Source organism: Macaca mulatta, chromosome 12 (assembly GCF_049350105.2).
Source record: "Macaca mulatta isolate MMU2019108-1 chromosome 12, T2T-MMU8v2.0, whole genome shotgun sequence".
NCBI lineage: Eukaryota > Metazoa > Chordata > Mammalia > Primates > Cercopithecidae > Macaca > Macaca mulatta.
Window position 1 is genome coordinate 111,272,504 of NC_133417.1, and position 19,573 is coordinate 111,292,076.

The 19,573-nt window shown below is 40.3% G+C and overlaps 1 protein-coding gene across 6 annotated transcripts in view; it reads right to left on the reverse strand.

Annotated features, from left to right (window-relative positions):
- INO80D (INO80 complex subunit D) overlaps positions 1-19,573 on the reverse strand; it is a 95,243-nt gene that overhangs the window by 15,306 nt on the left and 60,364 nt on the right. For all 6 annotated transcript variants that reach the window (XM_015110776.3, XM_015110780.3, XM_028831021.2 and 3 more), the window contains exons 7-9: positions 11,024-11,133; positions 8,749-8,882; positions 720-937 (exon numbers count right to left, since the gene is read on the reverse strand). In XM_015110776.3, coding sequence (XP_014966262.1) covers positions 720-937; positions 8,749-8,882; positions 11,024-11,133 — 462 coding nt within the window. The remainder of the gene's footprint in view (positions 1-719; positions 938-8,748; positions 8,883-11,023; positions 11,134-19,573) is intronic.

A 19,573-nucleotide genomic window follows, 5' to 3' on the forward strand; every position in this document is an offset into this window, starting at 1 on the left:
ATTAGCAACAGGTAAAATTGAAATGCTTAGCTAAAACAAAAGCTTCATTCTCCTGGTCAAAATGTTTAACCCTGCCAAAATAAATAATGCCTCATATTTTTGATGGAATACTTCTGTTGGAACATATATGGAATTTCTGCTAAAATTTTTTAAAGTTAGAGGCCAGGTGCGGTGGCTCATGCCTGTATTCCCAGCGCTTTGGGAGGCCGAGGTGGGTGGATCACTTGAGGTCAAGAGTCTGAGACTAGCCTGGCCAACATGGTGAAACCCTGTCTCTACTAAAAATACAAAAATCAGCTGGGCGTGATGCCACATGACTGTAATCCCAGACTAGGGTGGCTGAGGCAGGAGAATTGCTTGAACCCTGGAGGCAGAGGTTGCAGTGAGCCGAGATCGCGCCACTGCACTTAGCCTGGGCGACAGAGCAAGACTTGGTCTCAAGAAAAAAAAAAAATGTTTTTTAAGTTGACAGTATACAATTAAACCCAATTTCAGCATCTGTTCTCTTTATTGTAAGCAAAAGCTTAATTTTAGATCAAATATAGCCAGATACAGGTAAAATCTAAAATTTATACCAAACACTATTTTAAAAATCTAGGCTGATATATTAAATGGCTTCTGTAGCCTAGTGACAGCTTTACAATAACCACATGAAGCTAGATGTTCTGAGAAGAATCAGAAGATGTAAAGAAAAATTAGGTGCCAGTGGCAACACCGACCGGATCTGAGAGGCCTCCACTGGCAGTGAGACGCTGGCGGGCATGCTGAGGTTCCCTTGGGGGACTGCAGGGGGAATGGGTTTTTGGGGTCGACGAGGTCCACGCCTTCTCTTCTTCTTGTGTTTTTTGGTTAGTGCAGGAGGCTTGGTTTTTTTCCTGGGTTTCCTCTGCTGCTGGTGCTGAACTTTACGGGAGTTATCTCCTCTCAAGAAATTATCCTTTGGAATGAATAAATACATTTTTAAACTGAGATTATCTGGGAGAAACCTGACAGCTACCTAAAAATTACTTACATCCCTTAATATTTTATATTAATGCCTAAAACATACTGTATGCCCGAAACTATGTATAACAATAATGAAGACACCAAACTTCATCAATTCCAAGATCTACATTTTAATATCTCTGCAACTGGGAAGCATTTTAAATTGTCGGTATTTTACCATTGTGGTCAGCCTGCTGATGGTCATAATAGCTGCCACTGTCCAAACACACACACACACACACACACACACACACACACACACACACACAGTTCCAGTTCTTTGTCCTGGCATCGTTTCTGAATTAAGGTTATGTACACTGTTGGTACTACGTGTGGAGGAAAATTTTTTGTGAATGTAGAAAGGCACAAAGAGCAGCAGGCATAAAATATTAGTGGAGCACATATTCATTACTGAAGTACTGACCACAATTCTTTTTTTTTTTTCCCCCTGTAAGGAAACAACCAAGTGAAAAAGGAAAATAACCACAAAGTAGATGAAGTTGTTCTATTGCTGAAGTACGCAGAAAATACTCCCTTTCACATGTCAAGCAGCACAGCCAAAACCAGGAACAGTATATAAGATAAAAATCTATGTCTAGATAAGTCTTTTAAAAGCTCTTTAATAAGTCTAAAACAAAAATTCTAAATGATAAGAAAGTACCGCATCACTGGCAACATTTTTTTCTTTCTTAGTGGCATATAAAACAGTGGGGTTTGCAATTGATGTCACCTTTAATTAATTCCCTAATAACTCTTATAGCTAAATAAAGATTTTAGACCATAGTAGTTTAAGACTAATAACTATCACTAGCATCAAAAAATGGAAAAGAAAGAATAAAATTGAAGTATAAATTCAGGAAATCTAAAACAGGTTTAATCCTACTCAAATGCTTGAATGTAAACAATTACAGATTAAGTTCCAAATACACAAATTTAAAACAAACCAAAAAAAAGGGGCCACTTCTGGCCAGACACAGTGGCTGATGCCTGTAATCCCAGCACTTTGGGAGGCCGAGGCAGGCAGATCACCTGAGGTCAGGAGTTCAGGACCAGCCTGGCCAACATGGCGAAACTCCGTCTCTAGTAAAAACACAAAAATTAGCTGAGCCTGGTGACACGTACATGTAATCCTAGCCACTTGGGAGGCTGAGGCAGGAGAATCGCTTGAACCTGGGAGGCAGAGGTTGCAGTGAGCCGAGATTAAGCCATTGCACTCCAGCCTGGGCAACAAGAGTGAAAGTGAGTCTCCAAAAAAAAAAAAAAAAAAAAAGGCTACTTCTCAGACTCTGTAGTTCTTTCTGTCTCAACACTTGAGGTCTACTTGTATTATGTCCACTATTTAACTCAAAAAATGGAGACTGCACAAGGACCAGTACCCGAACATGGTGCTCTGCATCCATTCCAGGCTTTCCCTCCAGCACCAGTGCTGATCTCAGGAGGAAGTTAGGGAGCTCTCACCCAAGAGAAAATAAGTCCTATCTGTAAGACTCCCAGTGATCACCTGGGTCAGGTTTTCGGTTCCTGACTGATTCTCCTAAGCTTGTGTGGAGTGGCCTTGTGGCACTCTTGGTACTGTGCCAGATACTTCACACAGAACAGCCCGTGACTGATACCTGCCTTGCTCGCCTCCAGAGAGCCAGAGTCCCCGCTCCCTGAGGCTTTCCTAATGCCAGCTGTTCTTTTACCTAGCTTCAGTGCACAGTGAAATACTACTCACTCCCAACTTTTGTCTCATTCTACCTCCATGTCAAGGCAATGCACTCACCATCTGTCATAGGATCTTACAAACGTGGAATCCCACGTTCTGCCTGACAGCTGGGACTTCCTGCAGCTGGAGTCTCTTACCAATGGCTGTCACATTCTAGTTCTGAATCTTAACCCCTTACATCGGTGTGCCTAACCATTAATGTGGTCAACAATTACTTACTGAGCATCTCTAAGTGCTAGGGATACAGCAGTGAACAAAAAAAATGCTCCTGTCCTTGTGAAGTTTACATTCTAGTAGGAGAATACAGAAAATAAACACACTAATGAATAACTGTTAGGCGGACAAATGTTAGGAAGAAAAATGAGGTAGAGTATGAGGATAAAAATTGACAGAGTAACAGGCAGGTGGAAGACTTCTTTGATGAGGCGACACATGATAAACCTGAATGAAAGGAGTGAGCCATGCCAAAACTTGGGAAAAGGCCAGGTGTGGTGACGCATGCCTTTAATTCCAACACTTTGGGAGGCAGTGGCAAGAGGATGTGATGGGAAGCCATTAACAGGTTTTGATTATGGAGCTAATATGATCAGATGTATAGTCTAAAGGGCCTGCTCTAAAGGTTAATTACTACAGAATTCCCTTTCTATGACATTCTGGAAAATGTGAAATTATAGGGGCAGAAAATAGATCAGTAGGGATGGAGTAAAGGGATGACTACAAACGGGGTAGTATAAGAGAATCTGGGGAGCTGTTCTGTATCTTGATTTAGGTGGTGGTTATACAACTGTATGCATCTACAAAACTCCTAAGAGTGTACACTAAAAAGTGAATTCAATTCAAAGAAAGTAGAACATATACACACCCAGCCTACTCTGGCTGCTATGTAAACAACATACCCCCTGTGACAGGGGCATATGGTAAGAAGGGAGATCAATTAGGAGACTACTACAATAACCCAGGCAAAGATAACGATAGCCTCGACTAGAATGGTAGCAGTGAAACTGATAAAACGTGTTTGGATTCAGAATATAATATGAAAATAGAGGCTGGGCACAGTGGTTCAGGCCTGTAATCCTAGCACTTTGAGAGGCCAAGGTGGGCAGACTACTTGAGGTCAGGAGTTCAAGACCAACCTGGCCAGCATGGTGAAATCCCGTGTCTACGAAAAAATACAAAAATTAACTGGGCATAGTGGCACGTGCCTGTAGTCCCAGCTACTCGGGAGGTTACTGTGGAAGACTTGCTTGAACCCGGGATACAGAGGTTGCAGTGAGCCAAGATTGCACCACTGCACTCAAACCTGGGTGGGTGACAAAGAGACACTCTGTCTCAATAAAAGAAGAAAAAAAAAAAAAGGCAGAGCCAAGAGATTTACACATAGTTTTCATCTCCCAGTGTCAGTCTCTCACAGGACTACTGATGGGGTACAAGTGCTTGTTACAGTCTCTTACGTAATTTTTAATCTAAAACAAAAATAGCTCAAACTAGTGCCAGATTCTTTAACTGTCTTCAGAGAGAAAACCATTTTCAAAAATTTGTATTGTAAATACTTTAAAAATTTTTGATTAGTATAATTGTGATTGTCATATTATTATATAAAATATATATTATTTTATGACTAATTTACATTATACTAATTCAGTCTTAGGTTTGCCTCATTGAATTTGCCTAAGTAGGAAAGTTTAGCCGAAAAGAATAAAACTGCGTTCAATTTCTCTAAAAGCGTTCACATAATAATTTTTATAGGAGGCCAGGCACGGTGGCGCACGCCTGTAATCCCAGCACTTTGGGAGGCCGAGGCGGATGAATCATGAGGTCAGGAGATCGAGACCATCCTGGCTAACACGGTGAAACCCCATCTCTATTAAAAATACAAAACTTAGCCAGGTGTGGTGGCGGGCGCCTGTAGTCCCAGCTACTTGGGAGGCTGAGGCAGGAGAATGGCGTGAACCCAGGAGGCAGAGCTTGCAGTGAGCTGAGATGGCGCCACTGCACTCCAGCCTGAGCAACAGAGCGAGACTCCGTCTCAAAAAAAAAAAAATTGTTATAGGAACCAAAAATTCACTCATAATAAGTTCCTAAAGCAGACACTGAAGTACAGTTTTTCTACTTAACAGTATCTTCCTACTCTTAGAAGTATGCTGGAATGGCAGAACTTTAAAATGAAAATATGCGGTCTCAAAAAAAATAAATAAATAAAAAAGAAAATATGTGGCTGGGATCATTTATTTCGTGATTTGAAAGCTACAGGGCCCCCATTACCACGGGTCTGTGAAATCATCAATGAAGGTCCACAAAAGTGGTTCAAAAAGCATATAGAAATTATTCCTTAGCTATGACAAAGCCTGAATAAGCTAAAAAAAAAAAAAAAAAAAAAAAAGCCTATATTCACTGGGCATGGTGGCTCATGCCTGTAATCCCAGCACTTTGGGAGGCCAAGTCGGGAGGATCACCTGGGGTCAGGAGTTCAAAACCATCCTGGCCAACATGGAGAAACCCTTTCTCTACTAAAAAAACAAAAATTAGCCAGCACAGTGGCATGCGCCTGTAATCCCAGCTACTCAGGAGGTTGAGGTGCAAGAATCACTTGAACCCAGGGGGTGGAGGTTGCAGTGAGCCGAGATTGCACCACTGCACTACAGCCTGGGTGACAGAGTAAAACTCCATCTCACACACACACAAAAAAGCCTGTATTTTAAATGTTTTTATATTAAAGTGGGAAAATAATTACTCAACATTTGTAATATGTAATCGTAATATGTACTTTAGTATACAAATTTTTCAAAACATATGGTCTGTAAAAGAAACCTAAAAACTAAAGAAGTTCTTGGTGAAAAAGCCAGTTGGTCAGGTTTGGCTCTGTGTCCCCACCCAAATCTCATCATGTAGCTCCCATAATTCCCATGTGTTGTTGGAGGGAGAAAGTGGGAGATGATTGAATTATGGGGGCATGTCTTTCCCGTGTTGTTCTTGTAACAGTGAATGGGTCTCACAGATCTGATGGCTTTAAAAATGGGAGTTGCCCTGCACAAGCTCTCTTTTTGCCTGCCACCGTCCACGTAAGATGTGACTTGCTCCTCCTTGCCTTCTGCCGTGATTGTGAGGCCTCCCCAGACATGTGGAACTGTTAGTCCAATTAAACTCCCCCCCTTTTTTTTTAATTGCCCAGTCTCAGGTATGTCTTTATCAGCAGCATGAAAACAGACTAATAGAGCAAATTAGTACCAGTAGAGTGGGGTGATGCTGAAAAGATACCCAAAAATGTGGAACCAACTTTGGAGCTGGGTAACAGGCAGAGATTGGAACAGTCTGGAGGGCTCAAAAGAAGACAGAAAAACATGGGAAAGTTTGGAACTCACTGGAGACTTGTTGAATGGCATTGACAAAAAATGCTGATAATCATATGGACAATGAAATCCAGGCTGAGGTGGTCTCAGATGGAGATGAGGAACTTGGTGAGAACTGGAGCAAAGGTGACTCTTGTTATGTTTTAGCAAAGAGACTGGCAACATTTTGCCCCTGCCCTAAAGATTTATGGAACTTTGAACTTGAGAGAGATAATTTAGGGTATCTGGCAGAAGAAATTTCTAAGCAGCAAAGCATTCAACAGGTGACTTGGGTGATGTTAAAAGCATTCAGTTTTAAAAGGGAAACAGAGCATAAAAGTTTGGAAAATTTGCAGCCTGTCAATGCAATAGAAAAGAGAATCCTATTTTCTGAGGAGAAATCAGAAACCTGGAGGCCTAGGAGGAAAAGATGGTTTCATGGGCCAAACCTAGGGCTCCCTTGCTCTGTGCAGCCTAGGGACTTGGTACCCTGTGTTCCAATCGCTCCAGCCATGGCTAAAAGGGAGCAAAGCAGAGCTCGGGCTGTTGCTTCAGAGGGTGGAAGCCCCAAGCCTTAGCAGCTTCCACACAGTGTTGAGCCTGCGAGTGCACAGAAGTCAAGAACTGAGGTTTGGGAACTTCCACCTAGATTACAGAAGATGTACAGAAACAGGCTGGGCATGGTGGCTCATGCTTATAATCTCAGAACTTTAGGAGGCTGAGGCGAGCGGATCACCTGAGGTCAGGAGTTCCAGACCACCCCGGCCAATATGGTTAAACCCTGTCTCTGCTAAAACTACACACAAATTAGTCAAGTATGGTGGCACATGCCTGTAAGCCCAACTACTTGGGAGGCTGAGGAATGAGAACTGCTTAAACCTCGAAAGCAGAGGTTGCTGTGAGCCAAGATCAAACCACTGCACTGCAGTCTGGGTGACAGAGTGAGACTCTGTCTCCCCCCCCAAAAAAAAGATGTATACAAATGCCTGGATGCCCAGGCAGAAGTTTGCTGTAGGGGTGGGGCCCTCCAGGGGAACCTCTGCTAGGGTAGTGCAGAAGGAAAATGTGGGGTGGGAGCCCCCACACAGAGTCCCTCCTGGGACACCACCTACTGGAGCTGTGAGAAGAGGGCCACCATCCTTTCGACCCCAGAATGGTAGATCTACTGACAGCTTGCACCGTGCACCTGGAAAAGTTGTGGATACTCAATGCCAGCCCATGAAAACAGTCAGGAAGGGGGCTATACCCTGCAAAGTCATAGGGGCGGAGCTGCCCAAGACTATGGGAACCTACATTTTGCATCAGCTTGACCTAGATGTGAGACATGAAGTCAAAGGAGATCGTTTTGGAGCTTTATGATATGACTCTCCACTGGATTTTTAGACTTGCATGGAGCCTGTAGCCCCTTTGCTTTGGCCAGTTTCTCCCATTTGGAACAGCTGTATCTACCCAATGGCTATACCCCCATTGTATCTAGGAAGTAACTAACTTGCTTTTGATTTTACAGGCTTATAGGCAGAAGAGACTCGCCTTGTCTCAGATGAGACCTTGGACTGTGGACTTTTGAATTAATGCTGAAATGAGTTGAGACTTTGGAGGACTGTTGGGAAGGCATGATTCGTATTGAAATGTGATATGGGATTTGGGAGGTGCCAGGGTGGAATGATATGGTTTGGCTCTGTGTCCCAACCCAAATCTCATCTTGTAGCTCCCATAATTCCCACGTGTTGTAGGAGGGACCTGGTGGGAGATGACTGAATTATGGGGCAGGTCTTTCCTGCGTTGTTCTTTAATAGTAATGGGTCTCATGAGACCTGATGACTTTACAAATGGGAGTTGCCCTGCACGAGCTCTCTTTTTGCCTGCCGCCATCCATGTAAGATGTGACTTACTCCTCCTTGCCTTCCACCATGATTTTGAGGCCTCCCCAGCCATGCAGAACTGTGAGTCCAATTAAACCTTTCTTTTGTAAATTGTCCAGTCTCAGGTATGTCTTTATCAGAGGTGTGAAAACAGACTAATACACCAGTGAGTCACACACATTGAGACTGAGGTCCAAAAAGCCTGAATCCTTAGTCCCTAGTTATACACCAAGCTGGCGGCAAAGCCAGGATCACAGGTTCCAACTATTAAGTCCTGGTCTAATACCCATTCCCTCACCCTGAGAATCCCTGAAAATTGTAACATGCCTATAGAGGGCAGGAAGCATCTCACTTTCTAGTACATAAGATACCTAGGATATGTACATAAGATACCTAATACTGAAAGTATCTTGCAGTAACTGCTTGATGGATGAACACAATAAAAAGGAACTTCCTTTAAATGATTATATTTAATTTAGATATTCCTCGAATTCAAATCCGTCTCTCCTCCAAATTATTCTGAATTAATTAGGATTTATGATACTAGCATTAACTAAAGCAATTAATTACGTTCAACAGATTTCTAGAAAGACTGGGCCTTTGAAATTTTATGAACTATTCACAACATTTGTAGAACTGTATATAAGAAAGCAAAAACTTAGAGACATAGGAACAAAGAATATTTAGAAATTCTGCTCTGTATAAGAAACATATTTTAAGGGAATAAAATGTATCTTAAGGGAATAAAAATCCTGTCTCAAAACTTGTTTCAGTGATTTATATACATACACAGTTTGTGCTAAGTCACAAAATATTTCCTACAGTGGATAGCTACGAAAAGTTTGAAAGCCTCTGTTGCAGAACTTACCATTTTTTTGGCATGTTCTTCACACAGAGGTGTCTGATGTGTAATGTCAAAAACTGGCACAGAGCACTGCTGTCCATCTGCAAACTTGGCTGTGCAACTTGAGAAGAGCTGCTGAGAGTGGTTCAAGAGGATATCTGGGTTTTTTTTAAGTTAGGAATAAAACACACTGAAACTCTAATTTTTCAATTTCTATATAAAATTTGCTTGTTCCCTTACTTACGTTTAATAAGTACAAACTTTACTATCCATAATAAATATAAATATTACCCGTATCAGCACTAGCTCCACTACTGATATGGGAAAATAATAGTAGAATTTATCAGATGACAACTCTGAAGGGCTCTGTTTTGCTAATGGGATCCTGGCACCAGTCTCCTTAACGACCATTCTGAACCAAATTGTGTTATTTGGAAAAGCAGGGCCATTTCCTTCTTAACAGGTGAACTCCACTTAAAGTTCCACTCAAAGTTTTTGCTTTTCGTTTTGAGATGAAGTCTTGCTCTGTTACCCAGGCTGGAGTGCAATGGCACAATCTCGGCTCACTGCCACCTCCACCTCCTGGGTTCAAGCAAGCGATTCTCCTGTCTCAGCCTCCCGAGTAGCTGGGATTACAGGCATGTGTCACCACATCCGGATAATTTATCATATTTTTAGTAGAGACAGGGTTTCACCATGTTGGTCAGGCTGGTCTCCAACTCCTGATCTCAAGTGATCCACCCGCCTCAGCCTCCCAAAGTGCTGGGATTACAGGTGTGAGCCACCACGCCCAGCCCAGACAAGGTATTTTTTAGAGATTATGATTATTCACCACAAGCTGCCTAGCAGGTAGCCCAAGGATCCTGGATCAGCTTAGCCATATATCATCTTTTCTATCTGAATGCAGTATTCTCTTACCCACAACCATATGAAGTCTACACATATTCACTAAGAGTATTATGTAAAATACAAAATTGAGATTATAGGCGTAAGCCACCGTGCCCGGCCAATGGTTTTCTTTTTTTAAACAGCTCTTAAAAGGAAAAGTTTCTGCCTATGATACTTACAAAGAATAAAAATTTAAAGACATAATTATTAAAAACTCATCTTTCCAAATTTGAATATTTTGCTTCACATTTCCAGCACCAAACTCAAACTCACAACTTATGAAAAATTACTTTTAAATCAAAACTTTACTATTGGCCAGGCATAGTGGCTCACACCTATACTCTCAGCACTGTGGGAGGCCAAGGTGGGCGGATTTATTGAGCCTCAGGAGTTCAGGATCAGCCTGGGGAACAAAAAAGTATGAAAATTAGTCGGGCATGGTGGTGCATGCCTGTAGTCCCAGGTACTCAGGAGGCTGTGATCACCTGAGCCCAGGGAGGTCAAGACTGCATGGAGCTGTGATTGTGTCATACACTCCAGCCTGGGTGACAGAGTGAGACCCTGCCTCTAAACAAACAAACCTGAGCTTTACATCATCAATATTTTTAAGCACTCCCTGCTTTTAGCTACTACATTTCCTTAAGACTTACCTTATATCTATTAAGTACCTTTGTGTTTTTCCTTTATGTTTTTTAGGTATAACTATAAAGCCTTTATTACATAGAAAGAGCTGCTGAAAAAGCTGTTCCAAGAACAGAAAAGAGGGCAAAAATTAAATAGATGGTAAAGATAACTAATTGCTGCTATTTTTAAATGCTACCTAATTTTAAATATTCAATAAAAGTCACAGCAATAAGATTTCATCACTAACCTAAAGCTTCTTAACATATGTTTTCCTCAATTATACTTTAAAAGAGATCTTCTTTCCTAGTCAGTGATGTTTGTTACCTTTCATTCATTTCAAATCAGCACTGTACTCATTAAAAGGAGTAAACTAATCTTACAGGAAAAAGTACTATAAAAGTGTAAAACTGTGTAACTGTCTTAGAAGACTAAAAACAGATTTTAATAATGTGATTTGATTTTGTCCATCAATGAGTGTTATAGCTCCTTCTTAGAAGCTACCAAGAACCACCTGAGGGATCAGAATTCTATTAACAAAATATAATTAAGTGACAGACACTGGAGGAACCTGCTATTTGCTAACAATTTTGCTTATTTTTTGTGATTTTTGAATAAAACAGGAACAATTATTCAGAGGATGTCATGAAAATTATAAGTTACATAAAATTATTTTAAACATTAAATAGTTATGGTTTCAAAAGTAATTCACTTGATTTAAAAATGAAATATATAGCCCCAAATTAGGATGCACTTTTTCAATGCACATTCCATTTAGTTGAAAGGATACGTTGGAAACAATGTCTGGTGAATGGAAGGGCTTTGTTAGTGCACTGTTCACCCTTCACGGTTCCACTGCATGCTGCTGGTTCCACCTCCCTCAACTTGGTCCGGCTTATGCTAAGGAGAGAAAACCACAAAATTAATTTTTAAAAAATGCTTTAAGAATCCAGGGTAATTTTTTAACATGATGTCACAGCTCTGTAACACTCTCATTATAGTATTTATAACATCTACAGCCACTAAATAAAATGCAAATGTGAGTTAAAGAAACACGGTATTACAATTACCAGTTGTGTTATTTCCCTAATCTTCTGACATTCAAAGTAAATAATTACATCACAATATGTTTCAAGTATGTCTGTTTTTTTTTTTTTTTAAGTGATGTTTTATTTCCCTTTTCTTCACAAAGAGGCAGTAGAGAAAAGTGATGAAGAACATGAGAGAAGAATCAGAAAGACCTAGTTCTAAATCTCAGCTCTGCCTCTTACTAGCTGTGTGACTACGGGCATGTTGCTAGGCCTCATTTAAGCCTCAATTTTCTCATCTGTGAAGTAGAGACAATAAGGTACCTTGAGCTGGCAGGGCTGTTGGGAGCATAAAAAGATTAAGCACATCTAAACCACTTATATACAGTATATAGTATTACACAGTAAACAGTCAGTGGTTGTTAGTCATGACTATGATTATCACCACTATTAGGAATTGATTGCCTCATGCTGCTAAACCCATAAATCTGCAAAAAACTCTTCATCTCAAACATGGGGAAGAGGATACTGAGATGCAGAAATGGCTGAGTGGCTTTTATCCTCCAAGGTGAACTCACTTTAGATCCATTTTTTAAAATTTTCTATTATATGTGCAATCCTTGTTTCATTAAATTTTATCTCCACTTTGTACACTTAATGTTTAAATATTTCAACTTATTTAAAATCTTATGAATAAGCAATGTATTCACATGAATCCATAAAAAAAATGAAAGAACGCTACGCAGTGAAGAAGCGACTTCTCGCCCTTGCCCCCTAATTTGCCAGCCCCCACTCCCTCTATAATATGTATTCATTTTATTAGTTTGCAGATCCTTCCAGTTTCTTTACACAAACATATAAAAACACAAATAAGTAACATTTAAATTCTCAGAAGTGGGCCAGGTGCAGTGGTTCACACCTGTAATCCCAGCACTTTGGGAGACAGAGGAGGGCTCCCAAAATCAAAAAGGATCACTTGAGCCCAGGAGTTTGAGACCAGTCTGGGCAACACAGGGAGACCCCCATCCCTATTAAAAAAAGAAAAGAAAAAAGACAATTCTTAGAAGTACAAAACCTATCCTATCTACGTGACTCTATAAAGCATCACAAACCATTAGGCCTTTACAAGTCTGAGTATGAAGAAAAAAATCTACTTAACGTACCAAGTTCAAGTCAGATATCACAAACAAAAAATCTTTTGAGCTGTTTGTTTCTAGTATCTTTCTCAGGGTTTCAAAGGAATGATTTACACTAATTAGGTTAAGGCCACACAGAATCTAAATTACATATGAATTCACACAAAATATAAATAATACTTCTACCATAGTTATTAATTTCATACAAACACTGTTTATATGTCCATGGTGCTGCCTTAAAACCTGCCTTAACTAAGATTTCTGCAAGATTTGTCAGGATTATAAGAGTAGGGAAGTGGATCATAGAACTAAACAGTTTATTCCTAATAGTTTATCATTTATTTAAAAAGTTTGCATTAAATTTAGCCCTATAAAAAGAATATATAATTTCAAATAAATAAACCCTTACTATTCTGGCAGCTAAGCTCAAATTCTCTTGGTCTAGATTTAAACAGAAGGGTCTCTATATTAAAGGGATACTTCTCTTTTTTAATTTTGAGACAGAGTTTTGCTCTGTTGCCCAGGCTGGAGTGCAATGGTGTGATCTTGGCTGACTGCAACCCCCGCCTCCGGGGTTCAGGTGATTCCCCTGACTCAGCCTCCTGAGTAGCTGGGATTACAGGTGCCTGCCACCACGCCTGGTTAATTTTTTGTATTTTTAGTAGGGATGGGGTTTCACCAAGTTGGCCGGGCTGGTCTTTAACTCCTGACCTCAGGTGATCCACCCACCTCAGCCTCCCAAAATGCTGGGATTACAGGCATGAGCCACCCACCCTGCCTAAAGGGATAATTTTCATTAAACACTCTAATAAACTGCTCAGCTATCTTCAAAGACTAGTGTACAATACATTCCCTTATTTTCTTTATTCTAAACTTGCAAAATAACTATTGATTTCATTTTTTAAAATTGCCTTATGTTTCAGCAACCCCATGGACAAATAAAGGTAAAAATGGCCAGACACGGTGGCTCACATCAGTAAATCCCAGAACTTTGGGAGGCTGAGGTGGGTGGATCACGAGGTCAGAAGTTCAAGATCAGCCTGGCCAACATAGTGAAACCTCGTATCTACTAAAAATATAAAAAATTTAGCCGGGCGTGGTGGCGGGCACCTGTAATCCCAGCTACTTGGGAGGCTGAGGCAGAAGAATCACTTGAACCCGGGAGGTGGAGGTTGCAGTGAGCCGAGATCGCACCATTGCACTCCGGCCTGGGTGACAGAGCAGAACTCCACCTCAGAAAAAAAAAAAAAAAAAATGTAAAAATGCTTGATGTAATGTTAGATATATTTTATTATCCAAATAAGCCCAAGAAAACAAAGGGAATTACCAAAACTTTTTCATGTTTTTCACATTTAAAAAATCTACTACAGGATTCCCCTTGACGTACTCTATTGCATCCCCCATAAATGATGTTTTCATACAAACAACATTAGTCACTGTATGATTGTGAGCTGCAAGATACTTAATTTCGGTTCACATACTTGAAGCTATTTCAATGGCTTATTCCACTTACTCATCAATAAATATGACAAAGTTATTTGATAGGAAAAACTAACATTATTTAGCTTGTATACAAACTATATCTTATTTTACTGAGAAGGAGTCTCCCTCTGTCACCCAGGCTGGAATGCAATGGTGCAATCTCAGCTCACTGCAAGTTCTGCCTTCCAGGTTCAAGCAATTCTCCCACAGCAGCCTCCTGAGTAGCTGGGACTACAGGTGCATGCCACCACGCCCAGCCACCATGCCTGGCCAACAAACTGTATTTTAAAGGATCCAGGCCGGGCGCGGTGGCTCATGTCTGTAATCTCAGCACTTTGGGAGGCCAAGGCAGGCAGACTACCTTAGGTCAGTTGTTCGAGACCAGCTTAGCCAACATGGTGAAACCCTGTCTCTACTAAAAATACAGAACAATTAGCCAGATGTGGTTGAAGGGTGCCTGTAATCCCAGCTACTCGGGAGGCTGAGGCAGGAGAATCACTTGAGCCCGGGAGGCGAAGATTGCAGGGAGCTGAGACAGCGCCATTGCACTCCAGCCTGGGCAACAAGAGTAAAACTCCATCTCAAAAAACTGAAAAATTAATAAACGGTCCACATTAGAAGGCAGCCATTAAACTTTTAATTTCTAAAATATGTAATGCCAATCTTTTATATATTTTTTTTTGAAACTGGGACTTTGATACCAAAAATATCAAATAGAGGGCAGCATGCAACTAAAAGTTGACTTTCGTGACCCTAGAATATAATGTAATATAAAAAGCTGCCGGCCAGGCACAGTGGCTCATGCCTGTAATCCTACCACTTTGGGAGGCCTGTGGAGGGCAGATCAGGTCAGGAGTTCATGACCAGCCTAGCCAACATAGTGAAACCCTGTCTCTACTAAAAATACAAAAAATTAGCCAGGCATAGTGGCGTGTGCCTGTAGTCCCAGCTACTCAGGAGGCTGAGGGAGAAGAATCGCTTGAACCCAGGAGGCGGAGGTTGTGGTGGGCTAAGATTGTGTCACTGCACTACAGCCTGGGCAACAGAGTGAGACTCATCTTTAAAAAAAAAAAAAAAAGGCTGCCAATCACCAAAGAATGATTATGATACATTGTTACATGATTATCAGCCATACATTGGCCCATAAACTTTTCACTAATCATGGGTAACACAACCAAATATCATTCAATCAATCTGAAAACTGTAACAGGGTCCATCTTGGTGCTTGTTTGTTGTGGCAGTTATCATTCATGTTTTTTAAATATCGCTGACGTCACTTTGGAAGATGTTCTGAAAATAACCAGCTAAGAATCGTAGATATATACAGTTTTCCATACAAATGCCAAATTTTTCCAAACTCATTGTATAGTCTTTTACATCTCTGACAAGATCATAATAATATATTAGACTCAGCGTACATATTTACATACAAATTGGTTCATGCTGGACAATTCTACTAAAAGTATACACCTGAAAGCATTATATCATATAAATGTTAGATATCATTATTTTATAACCTGTGTCAAACTGAGTAAATTCCTTCAACAAATAGAGAACAGACCTTCATTTATTCAATTATATTCACTCATTCATCAATACTGGAGATTTAGGAACAAACTTGTTCCTGCTCTCATGGAAATTACTGTCTAGCATGAGAGACAGACATTAATATAGGTATAAAATTCTACAATTAAACAGAATACAGAGCACAGTAGGCATACATAGTAGAGGGAACCTATCATAGTCCAGGGAATCAGGGAATGTATCTCTAAGAAGATAAGTCTCTGAGTAAGCTGAGACCTGAAGGATGTTCTAGAACAGATACTAGATCCAGAGGACTGAGAGGTCTAGGAGTCAGGCAAGATGATTTGGGTGTAAGGGAAGAGTAGGCTGCAGCCATTACATATGGTATGTTAGATACTTCAAACAACTGCAACCTGTTCCACTTTTGGAAAACTCTTAAGGGCACAGTGCATCCATGTGAGATATGCAACTGAAAATTAAGTCACTTTATTACAACAAATGAAAAGCAAAATACACAACACTAAAAATATCAAAAAAAGGCATATAAGTAATATGACCAACAGCTACAAAATAAAGGTTATATTTTAACACTTTGTTTTATTTATTTATCTTTTTCTTGTTGTTTGAGACGGAGTCTTGCTCTGTCACCTAGGCTGGAATATGGTGTTCACAATCTCGGCTCACTGCACCTCTGCCTCCTGGGTTCAAGCGATTCTCCTGCCTCAGCCTCCTGAGTAGCTGGGACTACAGGCACCTACCATCATGCCCAGCTAATTTTTGTGTTTTTAGTGGAGACAAGGTTTCACTATATTGGCCAGGCTGGTCTCAAATGCCCGACCTTGTGACCTGCCCACCTCACCCTCCTAAAGTGCTGGGATTACAGGCGTGAGCCATAGCACCCGGCCAATACTTTGTTTTAAAACCTTCTTATTTCCTCAACTGCCTTATGATCGTTACATAAAAATGAGACCATACAAACCAAGAATTTTTTTGTTTTATCAATAATCCCACCATCTAGAATATTTTGGTACATAAATTCCTAAATTTTTTCTCTCTATATATACTAAAAGTTGTCATATGAAAATATAGTAACTGGCCAAGCACGGTAGCTCACACCTGTAATCCCAGCACTTTGGGAGACCAAGGCAGGTGGATCACCTGAAGTCAGGAATTCCAGATCAGCCTGGACAACATGGCGAAACTCCATTTCCACTAAAAACACAAAAATTAGCTGGGCGTGGTAGTGAGCGCCTGTAATCCCAGCTACTCAGGAGGCTGAGGCAGAAGAATCACTTGAACCTGGGAGGCAGGGGCAGCTGAGATCGCACCATTGCACCACAGCCTAGACAAGAAGAACGAAACTCCGTCTCAAAAAAAAAAAAAAAAGAAAGAAAATGTAATAACTAAAAAGTGTGAAATAGGCTGGTCCATGTGCAGTGGTGTTTACAAGTAATTTATCACAACCAGTTACAGATTTCTTTCTTCCTTCTCCACTCCCACTGCTTCACTTGACTAGCCTTAAAAGAAAAAACATTTTTTAAAATGTGTGAAATAATAAAAAATAGCTGGGTGCAGTGGCTCACACCTGTAATCCCAGCACTTTGGGAGGCCAAGGAGGGCGGATCACAAGGTCAGGAGATTGAGACCATCCTGGTTAACATGGTGAAACTCTGTTTCTACTAAAAACACAAAAAATCAGCGGGGGGTAGTGGTGGACACCTATAGTGCCAGTCACTCGGGAGGCTGAGGCAGGAGAATGGCACGAACCCAGGAGGCGGAGCTTGCAGTGAGCTGAGATCCCACCACTGCACTCCAGCCTGGGCAACAGTGAGACTCTGTCTCAAAAAAAAAAAAAAAAAAAAAAAGAAATAATAAATAATAAACTGAATAAAGAAGCTGGCCTTCTATCAGGAGGTTGAGGCTGTAGTGACCCATGATCACGCCACTGCATTCTAGCCTGGGCGACAGACGGAGACCTTGTCTGAACAACAACGAAAAGAATCAGAATTGAACTTTACTTCCTTAAAGTAAGACAATATTTTGAATTTTTTTTTTTTTTTGGAAAGCAGTTCCACTCTATAGCCCAGGCTGGAGCACAGTGGCATGATCTCTGCCCGCTGCAACCTCCTCCTCCCGGGCTAAAGCCACCCTCCCACCTCACCATCCCTAGTAGCTGGGACTACAGGCACACGCCACCACACCTGGCTAATTTTTGTATTTTTTAGTAGAGATGGGGTCTCACCACGTTGTCCAGACTAATCTCAAATTCCTGACCTCGAGTGATCTACCCACCTCAGCCCACCAAACTGCTGGGATTACAGGTGTGAGCCACTGCGCCCAGCCATGTTTTGAAATTTTAAAATTCAATTTAGTGTTTTAAATGTGTATTTCAGTTAAAAGTAATAACCAGGAGGGGCAGTGGCTCATGCCTGTGATCCCAGCACTTTGGGAGGCCAAGGTAGGCAGATCGCCTGAGGTCAGGAGTTCAAGACCAGCCCGGCCAACATGGTGAAAGCCCATCTCTACTAAAAATACAAAATTGGCTTGGCATGATGGCAGGCACCTGTAATCCCAGCTACTTGGGAGGCTGAGGCAGGAGAATCGCTTGAACCAGGGAGGTGGAGGTTGCCATGAGCCAAGATTGTGCCACTGCACTCCAGCCTGGGTTACACAGAAAGGCTCCATCTCAAAAAAATTGGAAAAAAAAAAAAAAGAAAAATAACCATAATTAAAATATATATAAAAAACAAAATTCTGTTATATAAATATGTATTTATATATACACAACAGATACTACATATATTTATTTATATAGGAGATATTTTATGTTTATATATGTATAACAGAATTCTGTAATCAGTTTAGAAAATATAACTTTGGATTTTTGAAACATTTTATATAAACATTTAATATAAACTAAGGTATTACTGTACTAAGGTTTTCACCATTACCACCAAAACGGTAATATGCCAAAATTTCTAAAATATCAGATAACTCTACATTTCCGATATACAGATTTTCATGAATGGAATATTATATAAACATGATGAATCATGTTTTCAAAAGAATCTCGAAGAACACAGGGAAATGGCTACAGTATACTTTTGAGGGAAAACTAGAAAACTCAAACTATTGTCATGAGAATTAATGTAATTAATTAATAATTAAGACTTAATGTCATGAGAAAGTGGTCATAATTCAGTGATAAACGAACAAAAGCATTTATGGAAATAAACGAAAATAATGTAGAGAACATGATCTCAATTTTGCTTTTTAATATAAACACATGGCTCAGTGGAAAATTTATACACACACACACACACACACACACACACACACACAAAGACTAGAAGGAAACAGAATCAAAATGTTAACAGTGCTCATTCTGTCTTGTGAATGACAACATGAAGATTTTTCCCTTCTTATTTGTGTATTTTTAAAATTTTCCACAATAAACAAGTATCTGCATTATAAACAGAAGGAATTTTTTCTTAAAAAAAAAAATCAATGTAATAAAATACTTACACAAATAATCTGTGAGGTAATGTAAATATTAACAGAAAACAGACTGAAAAGGCCAGCTACAGTGGCTAACACCTCTAATCCCATTCTAATCCCAACACTTGAGACCAGCCTGGGCAATATAGGGAGACTCTCATCTCTACAAAAAAATTTTTTAATCAGCTGGGTACGCTTTCACATGCCTATAGTCCCAGCTACTCAGGAGGCTGAGGTGGGAGGATCATTTGAGCTCAGCAGTGAGTTATGATCACACCACTGCACTCCACCCTGGGCAACAGAGCAAGACCCTGTCTCTAAAAACAAAAAACGAAAACCAACACTGAAAAGAAACTCAAATAACACAAGTAAATAAACATAAAATACTACTTTTGTAGTTAAAAATCTATAAATGTTACTTTTAAATAACATGAAATTTCTAAGCATTGTATTTTTTTTTTAAGCCAGGTAACATTCTCAAATCTTTAATGAATAAATTCTAATCAAACTTCAGCAAACTTTTAGCAATGCTTTAATTTTACTGTTAGCTCATGGCAGTATTATTTTGACACCTGCAGCACTTTAACAAAGCAAGAAAACCAAAACACGATGCTTAAATGTTTGCGACTTAGTGGCCATCTCCCATTGTGCCTCAACTATCCTCTCACAAAA